The sequence below is a fragment of the Polyergus mexicanus genome, unplaced genomic scaffold (assembly GCF_030449975.1).
Source record: "Polyergus mexicanus isolate NDT 795.1 unplaced genomic scaffold, iyPolMexi1.0 SCAF_10, whole genome shotgun sequence".
In the NCBI taxonomy this organism is placed as follows: domain Eukaryota; kingdom Metazoa; phylum Arthropoda; class Insecta; order Hymenoptera; family Formicidae; genus Polyergus; species Polyergus mexicanus.
In genome coordinates, this window is record NW_027223330.1 from 7,702,126 (window position 1) to 7,714,376 (window position 12,251).

General features: G+C 37.6%; 3 protein-coding genes across 3 annotated transcripts; 1 reads left to right on the plus strand and 2 right to left on the minus strand.

The window, feature by feature from the left end:
- Positions 1-3: 3 nt before the first annotated feature.
- LOC138936958 (uncharacterized) lies at positions 4-9,976 on the plus strand. Its single transcript, XM_070302772.1, has 5 exons — positions 4-238; positions 4,833-4,981; positions 5,217-5,366; positions 5,462-5,617; positions 5,718-9,976. The coding sequence occupies exons 2-5, from the start codon at positions 4,834-4,836 to the stop codon at positions 5,750-5,752; spliced, it is 489 nt and encodes a 162-aa protein (XP_070158873.1). The 5' UTR covers positions 4-238; position 4,833; the 3' UTR covers positions 5,753-9,976.
- A 115-nt stretch (positions 9,977-10,091) lies between these two features.
- Wrm2 (wurmchen 2) lies at positions 10,092-10,787 on the minus strand. Its single transcript, XM_070302776.1, has one exon. The coding sequence runs from the start codon at positions 10,775-10,777 to the stop codon at positions 10,601-10,603; it is 177 nt and encodes a 58-aa protein (XP_070158877.1). The 5' UTR covers positions 10,778-10,787; the 3' UTR covers positions 10,092-10,600.
- A 367-nt stretch (positions 10,788-11,154) lies between these two features.
- Wrm1 (wurmchen 1) lies at positions 11,155-12,069 on the minus strand. The gene is made up of 3 exons (XM_070302773.1): positions 11,978-12,069; positions 11,490-11,698; positions 11,155-11,354 (listed from the first exon to the last, which is right to left on the minus strand). Exons 2-3 carry the CDS (start codon positions 11,677-11,679, stop codon positions 11,155-11,157), a joined length of 390 nt encoding a protein of 129 aa, XP_070158874.1. The 5' UTR covers positions 11,680-11,698; positions 11,978-12,069.
- Between the last annotated feature and the right edge of the window lie 182 nt (positions 12,070-12,251).

Consider the following 12,251-nt stretch of genomic DNA (forward strand, 5'->3'; position numbering starts at 1 on the left):
GCAGCAACACGTAGCAGCAGTCGACGGCAACGCAACGTTGAGAAGAGGCACACGAAACGTCCTTTCTTCGTACGACGCGCCGATCACGCAGTCGCATCATCATCACGGAACATATCCCATCCTACGCAGCATCTTGAGTGTATCCACGACTACGTGTTGCCGCGCAACTACGGAACTAGCCGGAAGTGCGCCTGGAAGCTGATCGAGCTTGGCCCGCTGTTTGGCATCCCCGTGGCAGGTGAGTCTCTCGCGAGGACGAAAGGGAGAGAGAGGAAGAGAACCAGAATGCCGACGCCGACTCCGACGCCGCCGCCCGGCGCTGCTGATCGATTTTCCGCGAACGAGCAAGCGAGCGAGCGAGCGAGCGAGCGAACGGAGCGAAGCGGAGCAGAGACCCGCCCCTGAATCTCTCTCTTCCGACGTGATGTGGAGAGTTTTTTGCGCTTCGCTGCTGGTCCAGCGCTTTCCCGCGGTGCGCGAGACCGCTCCGGGACCACACAACTAAAAGCGGCTTTTCCACCGTGTGCGCTCGTCTGCGACGCAACGACGATCGATGCTTCTTCCGTTCGCGCCCCCCGCGCGCTCTCTCGCTCTTTATCATCCTCTATCCGACTCTTCACGCTCTTTGCTGTCTTTAGGGTTTAATCTGAAATAGAAGCGCGCATCATCTTTTTCCTAAATCTCTAAGAATCTTTTATACGCGGTTGTCTAAAAATTCTGTATAATTAAAAAAACACTTAAAAGTAGATAGAAATGAGCAAAAAAGTTTGTACGAAAAGACTGATAAGAAGAAAGAACTGATGAGTTGTTGTTTTATTCTATACGGAGGTACTGATTTGATTATAAGGGGTAACTGAAGAACTTGATGGGGAGCTGTTGTATATATGTGTGGCGAGTTTTTAGCGATGCGCAAATGACGAAAGTTCTATTCTTCACTTAAAATTCTGGCGTACATGTCTTTCATGTTCTTCTTTTTTTTTTTCAGTATAAATAAAAGTTTTTACATATCTCGGTGATTTTCTTCGCGTTTCAGACGGCAATTCATCCCGATTACGCGCGAGCGTCCGAGCAAAATGATGACTAATTTGCCCTCGTTACTTTCTACAGCTGCGTGGCCAGCGCGTAGGTCTATAAAACGACACACAAGTTTTTTAAGACTGCAACACAGACACACCGTAACCTTTTAACCCCTCATTTTCGAGCTATTTATACGCGCGTTAAGTTGCGCGAGCGTAATAGCAGCGCGTTGAGGCTGAAAGATAGAGCTTGTTTCTAGGCGACGTCTAGTTTCTCATCTTCTAGGATCTTATTCCTATTTCCTTGTGCGCAGCTTACTGAGAATATGTTGATTCTATCCTTCTTTTACTCTATAATCGTAGAAGATAAATAAAAAGAGTCTTCATTGACGAGTTGTAGAATAGATAACGAATAGTCTCTGTGAAACGTATGGCGAAAAATATTCTTTTGTACCATTTTCTGTTAATAGAATTATCAATGTAGCGAAAAAGAACAAAACAATTTCTCTCACGACGCGATATTTCCATTCTAGCGTTGATTTAGAATAGGCCAACTTTTGTTATAATGATAAATCAGTATTTTACATATTTGTATATATAATACGTAAATAAATATATAAAAATATCTACGCGAGTTTAAAAGCAGTCAATGTTTTCCAAGGTACTAAAGTTTTAAACTTTTACAAGGAGAATATTGTAGGAGCAATATAGTCGCATCAAAGTTTCAGAGATTGAAATCCGAAAGAACGTATACCCTGCGCGTATGTTGGAGAAATTAAAATTTTATACCAGCAGAATTTTTGACGAGCGAAAAATTTATCAGTTTGAGAATTTATTATTGCTCTATCTCTTTCCCTCTCTTTTTCTCTCCGAGAGACGAGAGCTACATATTTAGCATATGTCTTAAATGACAGTAATAAAGGGGTAACGTAAATCACGCTTCTGAAAAGCGCTTGTTTCGCGTTTAATTCATGCTGTCCGCCTTTTAGTCTGATATCTCGCGAGCAACAAGCCTTCGTGCTTTATCTACGAATTAATTTTTTTATTATGGATAATTTACGTTCTCTGTTTTCATACTTTTAGTATAATACACGATACATTATTAGGCATACGTTACTTGGACCTGAACATTTTATTTTATTTGTATCTTTTTCCGCGGACGGTTAATTAATTACTCGCGTTTATCAATCACGAATGCACTAAGAATAGAAGATTCTGACGTTTCGTGTTTATCTCGGATTCGTGTTTATCTTGATGTTTTGTTTCTCAGTTTTCATAATATATTTGCGATATATTTGTTCTCTTCTCAGTTAAAAATCTATTGAAATAAAAATTTCATTTTTTCGTGGCAATTGAAAAAAAAAAAAAAAATAAGAACGCTCAACTCGTAAGTCGAGCATATTTCAACTCTCGCCGCGAACGTATATCTGGACATCGGGCAACGTCCCTTTACTCTCTGGGATATGTTGACCGCAAGTCCCCGCCGGTCTATATTCGACGACATATTATCTGCTTTGCTCGCCGATATCTCTCTCGCTCTCCGTCTCTTCTTACTTTCTCTCTTTCTCATTTTCTTTCTCTCTTTCGCTCACCCACATCGCGACGTTGTTGAGCCGACAATAGGTTCGACGGCAAACTTGAACAAGGCAACGTCCGCTCGCTCGTCTCATTCGCGTCCGGCGTTTCTGATGTGACGATAATTTTGTCAATTCCGTCAATCCATACGTGCGCGAATTGAACGATTTTCCCTGCGAATTGTTTGAACATGAGCGGAGATTTGCGAGGGGAGGAGAACTGACCGGCGATACCCGTGTGGTCCGTCAAGATTACTGACGGGCGCTGATTGTTTCAATGTCGACTAATGGAGAGAATGATTGTAAGGACGTGAAATGTAGGTACGTCACCGAACGAATTGTTGTATCAGACTTTTGGAGAGATTTTTCGCATTTTAATAGATATTTTTCATCTCTTCCTTCCGCCACATCCACATGTATCCTTGAATTTAATATTTTTATATTTTTGTATCTCCTAGGATCTTTGAATTACATTTACGTCTCGATCTTCTGATTCAAATTTTCGAGTCGGAGCTTTGAGGGCTCTGAGAAGTTCTGAAATGTGCGACTCGTTCTGGTCTCCAAGTCGTCGAATCGCCTTTGAATCTCGAATGACGTTTCTCGGATTTGGTGGAGCGATCTAAATTATGCTACTGCTTATTCATGGCTTATATTCGATGATATACAGAGAATAATTTATCACTGCCACAGAAGTGTCGGTCACCAAATTCTTCCCGCGCGATACTCATATTGCAACGATTGTTGGTGATTAATTAGTTTCGTGGTATTAGTTTGGTGATTGCTCGAATTTGTCATCGTTGGAGGCGACTCGTATGCAAAACGATGGCATCAATCAAAGGAAAGACCTTGAGTCAATCGTTTATGCGTACGTATCGCCGCGCACCCTCCGATAAATCAATCCTCAGCTTCCGAGCAAGTTGGATAGCGCTGATGACAGATAGCTATTCTTTCGTCGGATTTGCGTTGTTTGAAATAAAATTTTGACTAAATCTCAAATTTTGGGATATCATTATAGACTTTGCAACGTTACAGCAAATCGTGACAACGAAAGAAAAAAAAAATTCGTTAATCTTTATTAAAGAGATACGTCACGTTTCACGGTAGAGAGAATCGACGAATGAACGACAAAAGGTGTCATGATGTCTCTCGATATTAAATTCACAGAATCTCAACTGTGATGTTCATTAACGCGCCGAGTTATTAAACTTTTCGGAGCAATGCGCTCCGTTCTCATTAAGATCCATTGCGATTATCTCCTCCGGATCTACCCCGCGATGATAATAAGTAGCTCATATTAGAGAACCGCAAAGAATTCAATTAAATCCAATCATGCGATGGGGATGACATTGCTGCGAAGAAAATGTCTCCCCAAATGGCGCGAAAAGAATAAAAATATAATTCTATTAGAATCTATATATAGAATTCGCCATTGCGAATATATCGCATTTAAATTTTTATCTCTTCGTTCCCCCCAGTCTACTAATAACCGTTGTTCTCATTTTATCAATCTTTTGTCTGCATTTCCGTGTTTGCAGAGATTCCGATAACAATACTTCAAAGTTTGAATGCTACTAATAAACTTATAACTTATTCATCCGAAATATTATACATTTCACACCGTGTATCTTTCAATTGTATAAAATAATTACAATACTAAATCTTTCTTTATTTTATTATTATTTATTATATAATTTATTATATTAATATTATTAATCTCTAACTTTTTTTATTTTAATTAACATCAACTTGAAGTTTCAAATGTAAAAGGGAGATTTCAGAATATTGAAGAAATAAAAAGTGCATATATATAAAAAGCAAAGCGCTTCGCTACGAAGAATTTATCGTAAGATTCTGTCATCGTTACTTTGACACAATGCTCGATTTGTTGATCAAGCTCAAGGGGAATACTGTGCGGTCGTCGCTATCACTGAATTATCAAATTCAGGATGATACTCGGATTACGCATTCCGTCTTGAGGCGCAGAAACGTTTAAAAAGATAACACAAGACAAGCAAAGCACGCTTATTCTCCAACTTGAAAAGTCTGCATATTTATGTGTATATCTCTATCGTATATAATTTTATATAATTTTGCATTAATCTATACGTGTTTATTATACAAGAAATATCTATCGGTCTTAAGATAATTGGCTTTTAGCATTACAAACCACATCTCCGTTATATGGTATTTGAAACGGCTTTAATTGTGGAATATAACGAAGCTTTTCGCTTTTTCCCCACAGAATGAAGCTGTATTGGAGTTTGGCTCTCGTGGCCATCAGTTTGTCGATGATTTTGATGATCGCGCGAGCGGAAGCTGATCTATGGGACGAGGATGACAAGCCTCTCGAGGAGGTTCTTGTACGGACAGAACGCGGTACTAAAGAGCGAAGTGAGTGCTTCTTTCTGAAATTAATCCGTTACTCCTCCGATAAAATTGCAATTATTTGATCGAAGATAATCGAACACAGACTGTCGATATGTATATATTGCACACATATACAAACAGCATAATTAAGTCATTCCCTATCATCTTCAAAAGTCTCTCTTTCTCTATATATTGTATATTCGCTTGATCGACGTTACGTTCAATTGTTTCTATTGACGTTTCGCATCTGCTGACGCAGCATCCGGCAGCTCCTCGTCGTGCAGATACGTAAAGGGTCAATGGTCGGAATGCGACTCGAATACTAATTTGCGGTCGCGCACACTGAACCTCAAGAAAGGCGACAAGTCCTGTGAGCAGACCAAGATTATTCAGAAAAAGTGCAAGAAAGGTGAGTCGCGACATTAATGCTGCACATTATTTACATTATATCTGTAGAAAGCGCATGGGCATACTGAGTGTTTTCTCATCGATTGTTGACTGTAGCATGCCGATACGAGAAAGGTACGTGGAGTGGATGCGTGAATCAAATGATGACGAGAACCGATACTCTGAAAACGAACAGTGACACATCCTGCGAAAAGTCGCGACGGCTTACCAAGAGGTGTAAACCGGAGACCAATACTAAAAAATCCACCAAAGGTTTGTCATTCGTTCGACCGATCAATTTTCTAATGTTCCTTGACTTGTAGCGCGAAAAAAATTGAAGTAAGTGCAATTTTTTGTTTCTTTTTTTTTCCAGGTGAGCGATCGAACAAGAAATCGGGCAAGCAGTAATCATCCGCCAACTTTTAATCATCTTCTCTAATTGGGCAACGAAAGCGCACTCTCATCTCTTCGATCCCCTTTTTACCCTCTCTTTTTCTCGATACCTTATATCAATTGATACTTTTCTCGATAATTATCAATTGATTGCGAGGCAGAGCACAAATTGGATCGCGACAATTACTAATCGAAGCGCGTTTATTACATTTACTGCCTAGGGAATCATGCATTTCAGATGCAGTGACGCGTGCTATGCTGCTGCAACCTCTTTCAGGGTGCGCTCTGCCGTTGGTTAATTATACAAGTTAATTGCTGTTAATAATTCGGAATAGTGCGCACGTCTCGGTAATCACGTCTGTTCTCGACGATATCTCGGAGGTTATCAACTTGTCCAGGATCGCATTGTGCTATTGTATGTTTCTGGTTTTTCATGATGCAGTTTGAAAAAATCCATTTATTTAAAAAAAAAATTATATTTTACACTCGAGTAAAAACTTTTATATTTAACCCATTGACACAATTTGCGACAAGTTCCCTCGTAGATAGAGTTATTGATCGCATAAAGGTTTTTCTAAAAATGGACATTGGACGCAAGATCTTGGACGGTTAAGCCGCGCAATCAACCGAGGAATCGATTGGGAACCGATATGTATAACATGTTCGAGATGACGAAAACATGAAATAAATATGGTTTACTCGTCGATACACGTAGTGATGCATTAGGCAATTGAACTACCGTGAATTCAAGAATTACTTGGATGACGCGATTATTTTCTCATAGTTTTCAAATTCAGAGAAATCTATAAGACTTCTTATATTGGCTTCTTCAGTATATTCTTGCAAAATGTACATCATTGATTGTTCGATTAACGAGTGTAAAGCACACCATAAAGCTCCTCGACTAGAAGCAGTCGCCATTTTGGAGATTCGCAGAAGATAAAATCATCTGCCAAAGCTGTTCTCCCGTCTTCCCACAATGATTATTATTAATATTAATATTAATATTATTATTGTTTAATACACGAAAAACAGCAGTAACCCCCCCTCCCCTCTTTGGCTTAGCTGCTGATAAACTTAAAATCATGTACAATATTTGTCATAAACAGCTTTCATTCGATTGTCACATAAATATACAATGTTCGGTGTTCAAAGTAATTGTGTCTTGTATCATATAACACGCGCGAGATATTCCGGAAATATTACATCGTCGCGAAGGTTCGCAAATTTAAATGAGGATTCGTGTGGATGCGCGAGAAACTCAATGGCAATCCATCCTGTGTGGAATGTTCCACGATTAAAACGGCGGATCAAAAATTCTAAAATCAAAACAGACTTGAGATCAAAAGAATCGCATCAAAATAACAATTGTCGAGAGAATTGAACGAGAGTAAAATGGAAATATATATATATATTGAAATATATATCACAGAGAATGTTCGCGCGAGCTTAATGAATTTTCCCGGAATCCTCCGCGCCCTTCTTGACAGGACACTGTCGTCATTTCCGATGTTAATATTCGCAGTTAACGTTATAATAATGTATCAAGTGATTACTGGCAACATGGAAACTCGCAAGCGAATGAGCATGAAAATCAAACTAAAATAACTCGTCTCGTTGTCTCGTCAAGTACGCACGCACGCGCGTGCGAGAAAGAGAGATCGCTGGATATCTTTTCGACACCACGAAAATCAAATCCCTTTTCCCTCCCTACAAGATTGTATTTGTTTTTAAGTCTAGATGTATACAAAGGCTCGTCGGTGAGAGGAAGTTAAGCTGTTGGTGCGTTTGATACTGCACGTGTGTGCGATCCGTGTGCGACGTGCTTTAAAAAAAGTACGTAGAGTATAGTGATGCGCGAGAAGAAATTGTTTTTCCTATAATATTTTGCAAATATCATGTTTTTTCCTAGTGTCTCCTTCGTAAATTTCTACGATGAAGATTTGATTTTAACTCTATTTTATGAATATCTCGAATTAAAAATTAGTTAAAGGAAAAAAAAAGAGATAAAGAGATCTCCAGAAAATAAAAATTAAAAAATTTATAGACGCCGTACGTGGACTAGCGCACGCGTCGTTAACAAGCGCCTAGTTTTAGCTCTCGTATTACAGCATATCATCATTACGCGTAAAGCGAATCTATTGATAACTAAGATAAAATTATCTGTTTTTTCAGGGTGTCTATTCAAATCTTGTAAAAAAATTTCCTGAGATTTCCCCGATTTTTCAGATATTTTTATTCCGAAATCCAGTAAAATTAGAGAATTTTTAAATATAGTTTTTGAAATAAATTTATTTATTTTGTGCGCACTTTTTAATGTTCTTTCTATTCATATGATCACGAAAGCAAAATGTAGAGCCACTTAAGTTTCGAATTTGATAAGATATCAAAAAGAATACTCTTTATAAGCATTTTAATGCAAGTATTTGCATTACATTTTCATTCTCTCATTTTCAATTATGTAATGAAATAAAAATTACAATGAATTGTGTACTGTAAACTCACGCTCGTACACGAATGTGTATATAACACCGTATTGTTGCACTGATTGTGCTGATTTGATCGATCAATAAATTGCCAACTATTTGCGATATAAAGGCAAAATTATCAAAGAAACATTTTTGACAAAATTCTCCGAACCTCAATGAAATTTCATCCAGAAAGTTTCCTGATTTTTCAAAGTAAAAAATTCTCTGAGAATTCCTGGTTTTCCCAGGGAATAGACACTCTGTCTTCTCTAATTACTGTCCTCGTTAATTCTTCAACTGGTAGATTCAGTTCCACATTCAAGTTGGAATGATATTTCCAACTCAAATTACTCGAAAGTCGGAGCTACGATTCGCAAAAGAGCAAAACTGCGATCTGGTGAACGATAAGGCTATCTCATATTTTAAAATACGCATGATGGCCAGAAGTGGACTCGTATATGCCGGTTGAAAACATTAAATGTTTCTGAAATATGAACGTTGCATCTGTTTCACGATAAGCGCTAATTACATACGCATATTTTATGATGATATGAGACATCATTTAAGCAATTTTGTACAAAAGCATTTTTTGGTATCCGAAACCGTTCTGCGAAAAATATGTGATCTACATTTTTTACAAAATACGATATCATCCTTTTCATTTCTCGTAGAATCCTGTATGATTGTACGAAATGTAGCAATTTTGAAAAGTTTAAATGCATAATGTAATTGTCTCTTAGTATATAGAACAGGTGTAACGAGTCTCGTGCTTGACTTCTCTGTGTGGAGCTCACGGGAAGCTCTTCATGTTTTAATCGCATTGTAACATAGCATGATAGGAGATACGAATCAGTAAAAATCTAGAGACTAATTTTTCAGATCCTTCGATAAAATTATACAGGACGTTTCAGAAAAGGTGCACGCTAGCGATAAATATCTGTTCTTGAAGAAATTTCGAAATAGATGTTTCTCAAGGATGATAAAGTTTCGTAAATTAAATTCCATATATCGATATCTGTGTATCGAGACTGCAAGGAGAAAGCTCGATTTATTACAATTTAAACTGTATAATTTTCATTTTAAATTATTTAAAATCTTACAGAAGAAAAGATTCCTTTCTAAATTTCTTCCAAGATAATCTTTTACCATCTGCGTGCACCTTTTTTTAGAACAATTCTTAGATATTCTAGATATTATGATAAGAGAATCGTTCAGAATTTTATTCGTTAGAATTAAAGCCATTAGAGCACATGAATTGCTGTTCTATTACGGATCGTTGAGTTTCATAATCGTCGATCTTGTTGATGGTTTAATCTCGTTAGTGTAAATTTTCTATAAAAATTGTAATAGAATTTTTTAGCCATTTCTATTGGTTTCTACAATCGCATAAGTTTTTTTTACATATTTTGTTAATACAAAAAGAATAAATAAATTCGATCGTACATTTTCAAAAAGTACCGATTCGTTGTACAGATTGCAAATGTTTTGCAATTTAGAGAGAGAGAGAGAGATAAAGATAAATGTTGAATGTATTTGTTTCGCGCGGTTTCATTACTTTGAGTTTATTCGGTCATTCAACCATGTTTTGATGGACAGTTCTGAATAAGATGTATCGTAGCTCTCTCTCCACGTAAAGTCGGTAATTTTCTTTAAAAACTACTATAAAAATTGTATAATGCATCTACTTACTTATTGAAATAATTGTGTAACAACATTACACATGTAACAAAAATCCAATGTTGTCAATAAAAGTAAAATATTATATATACAAGAGAGTGAGTCTATTCTCAAATTGTGCATTAATCCGAATTGGAACAATCAATTTTTACGAAACGGTATGGAGATGGAAAGATTTTCATTATATTTTTTATTTGTAAATGTATTAATACAAAAATTACAAAAGTACTTGAGATTATATCGATATTATTATATCATTTCGAATAAAGATATATCAAATGACATCAAAAGAGAGAGATTTGGACAGATATAAAATTAATTTTCTCTCATAATGACGTCTTAGTATAGAGATAAAAATAATTAGATTGGTTTTATATATAAAAATTCCTTCTCGAACAATCGTATTACACTGATTTCCGAGGACATACACGTTCATATGTCTACATATTAATATATATTTAAAAAAAAAAAAAGTGTAGTAAATGGACGGATTGTGTCGTTTTTATATGACTAATACTGTCTCTATATAATATATATGAGATGTGTATCCCAGAAAGAAAAAGGATAGTTATGAAAATTTTGAAAATGATTGATGATATCCATGCCAATTTATATGGTAGCGAAGATTCTAATCGACAGTAATTTATTAGCTATTTGTAATTTTTGTTAAAAAATAAAAGATCTTTAGACGCAACTTTTTTGGGACAATGCTATTCGTTTATACGGAAGCGGACAATTTTCTAGAATACGTTTTACCTTCCCATTCCTGATCAGATGGCAATGGTTCGTGTCGTAGTTTGCAGAAACGTGCGCCATATTTCAGAAGCACGATTATGATGCAAACTACGAAGAGGGTCAGGCAGGCCGAGGCAGGCCAGAAAACGTGCAAGCCCATTGCAAGAAATTATCTATGCTGCTTGAGATTACTTATTCAGTTGTTTGCAACTAAGTGCAACTATTAAAATAGCTTACAGATATCTTAGGAGTCGATATTCTTTCGATGATAAATTATCTTGTAAAAAATAAAAATATTAATTCTAATATACGTGTAAAAGCAGAGCAATGCGTCTATGGTGATAAACTGATAGCGAGAGCATTAATGAATGATAATCAGGTCAAAGGCTTAATGGAATTAACTGAGTGCAAAGAGCTAATTAGATTCTATTGGAGTCAATTAAACTCTTCACTTTATACGTATTCTGAAGCGTGAGTATTTCCGTCACTACTGCTTTCCAATACCACACTGATCACTAATTGGTGCTATTAGCTATTTTAGATCTCACTCTCGCGTTTTTGCATCTCTAGGTACACTTGCGACTCTGGTATGCCTCCTTGAGACTCTGAATCGTGATATTGGATGATTTCGTGCCTCACTTGCGGATACTTGATACGACCGTGTTCTAGTTCGCTTAGATCAAGCGGCGGTGTTTTGTGTGGCAATACAGTCCATAGAGGCTGGATCCACCTATTTCCTAAATTTCAATAGGACAATATGCTATTAAAGAATAAGAAAACATTATATGAGAGTTGCATGCATCCATAAGAATAAGCATAAATCCGTAATAATAATATAAGACAAGTTTCGGATACAGGGATTCCTGACTCACCGGTGTGGCGATCTTGCCAATATTCTCGGTGCCGTGAGCACCAGCAAAACACGATGTTCAGAATGAACAGGGCTCCACCCAAAGTAGCGCAGAGGGCTATCGTGATGTAGAACGGCGTGAAGTCACCGTACTCGTGTCCCTTGAAGTACGGATTCTTCAGATAATCTTCGCGCTCGTCTAGAATGGACATGTCACAATGTTAACACTCTCTGAAAAACAGAAAGAAGGGAGTCAGAAAGAAGGATTCAGTGCAGCAAGAAGGAGACCCGTCACTCGACGTCGCACCCCTGCAGGCGTGGCTTGGCGTGCCACGCGGGAAAGACGCGTTACTATTTCACGAATCAATGAGCGATTAATTATCGCTATCGTTACCATCGCAAACGTACGTAAGTATATACACGAGCACGTGAAATAGGTCACGAGAGAAGCACGCGAGTTACGTCGAGTTGACGGAAATTACGTGCGTATAGCGTGAAACTCATACGTACCTAAGGATGTTTCTTTTCTTTCGCCTGTCGCGTCGTCGATATTTATTCTCCACTTGGTAATATAATAATATTTTACACAAGCAAGATGTGAAAAGCATCCAGCTACTTGCGCGTCGCTCTTGTGCGTTGGAATTTGGAATGTTTGAACAGCGTTAGATCACTCGTATTGGGCGGGGCAACCTATCGAGTGGGGGAAGTTATTTGCGTCTTGCGTACTACTCCGGAGAGAGACTCGGTGTCCTCGTGTCATTCACTATCGTAGATCGAATCGGTA